This window comes from Penaeus monodon, chromosome 32 (genome assembly GCF_015228065.2).
Source record: "Penaeus monodon isolate SGIC_2016 chromosome 32, NSTDA_Pmon_1, whole genome shotgun sequence".
NCBI lineage: Eukaryota > Metazoa > Arthropoda > Malacostraca > Decapoda > Penaeidae > Penaeus > Penaeus monodon.
Window position 1 is genome coordinate 10,328,323 of NC_051417.1, and position 1,626 is coordinate 10,329,948.

The following is a 1,626-nucleotide window of genomic DNA, read 5'->3' on the forward strand; positions in this document are numbered from 1 at the left end:
TTTCTCTAAAAGGCACTAGACATCACGCATGAATAAACACACGAGTGTCGCACAGCACAATCCTTTAGCGAGTCATCTTGTGAGTATTCCTGTAAGTGGAGCCCCTGACAGCCTCCTTCCCGCGACAGGTGACGGTGTGGGGCGACTACGGGCGCATGGAGGGCCGTAAGGTGTTCATGGGCCTGGCGCAGATCATGCTGGACGACCTGGACCTCTCCAACATCGTCATCGGATGGTACAAGCTCTTCGGCACCTCCTCGCTGGTGTCGCTGCCGGCGCTCACCCGTCGCGGCTCCATGGCCAGCCTGGACAGCTTCGGGTAGTGGTAGAGCGATGGCCCTTGAGGCCTGGGTCACGCTGCACCAGCCCTTCCCATGGGATCAAGCACTTCCGTGCCTGCCACACAGTCACAACATAAGACCTCCGTGTACTAGTGCAGAACATTCAACGATATTTGCAACCTGCAATATTGCTATCAAGCAGAATGTGAAGCTTTTCATTGGGTGCTCTCTTTTGTCTCGGTTTCAAGACTTGATCTGACACTAACTGCTTGTGTTGCAAATTTGCAGTATTGCATTAAGATAAGAGGCTCAAAGACATCATCGACTTGCCTAAGTGGAGACGATGGTAGTCGTCATGACGCGGTACTCGGGGCATTAAGTGCCCCATAAGTTCCCCTGCTGGGGCATCGTGGGGCTCGTTTCTCCACATCAGCCCCCAGCGGCCACACGGGTAGTAGGCCATGCTGGGGCCACGCTGGGGCCACACTGGGGCTACAAATATGCCCCCACTCCAGCATCAGGCTGCACACATAACACCTCCCTCGTGCACCTCACACTTCCGGACTTCCCGTTAATGTGGACTCTCGTCACTTGTTTGCCTTGAGAGCAGTTTTTTACATGCCACAATATCAGTACGTATAACACCTTCTCGGCCTGCTCTGTCTCGCTTTAGTAGACAGGCTGGCCAGCGTCACAATGCTTGTGATTTTGACTAAGTGCTTTAAATAATATTACAGAATAGTTTTAATCATGTGTGGAAGTTTGCTCCATAGAGTACCCTACCCTTTCTAGTTTCCAATACTAAGATGACCTATCGTAGTCCAACACTATGGCTCGTGTCTTCTCCACCCACCCCCTTCTCCCTTCATTTCCGTACTCCTTCCTTCCTCATACAATCACTCTCCTCTTTCTCCCTGACATGTCTTACATGACATCCCTTTCCCCTCTTTCCCCTCACACACCTTGACATGTCATACTCTGCCTGGTTAAGTAAATATAAAGTTCTCCATGAATAATTTACCTGGATAATTTCAGACCTTACCTGAGCAGTACATATTACCTGTCACCATGTATAATTACCCTAAGATTCTATATAGTCTTCCTCGGGACTTTTATCTCCCCTTGGTACTACTGGCCCGGTGTTCCTCACCTTCACAGTGTAATACTGGCCTTCCTCTGGCATTTTTTAGGTTGACTTGGCAATCCTGACCTTCACCGAGCAGTTCTGACCATAGCCCGGTATCCCTGGACCTTTATTCAGCACTCTTCACTTTAGCCTAGTTCTCCTGAACATAACCCGGCATGTGTTGACCTTAATCTAGCAATTGTAACTATAACTGATGCT

The 1,626-nt window shown here is 49.8% G+C and overlaps 1 protein-coding gene across 1 annotated transcript in view; it reads left to right on the plus strand.

Moving 5' to 3' along the window:
- Positions 1 to 1,626, plus strand: part of LOC119593495 — a gene marked incomplete in the record, with an annotated part of 28,421 nt that overhangs the window by 25,816 nt on the left and 979 nt on the right. The window contains 1 exon segment of the mRNA XM_037942444.1: positions 129 to 1,626. Within this exon segment, the coding sequence (XP_037798372.1) occupies positions 129 to 323 (195 nt within the window).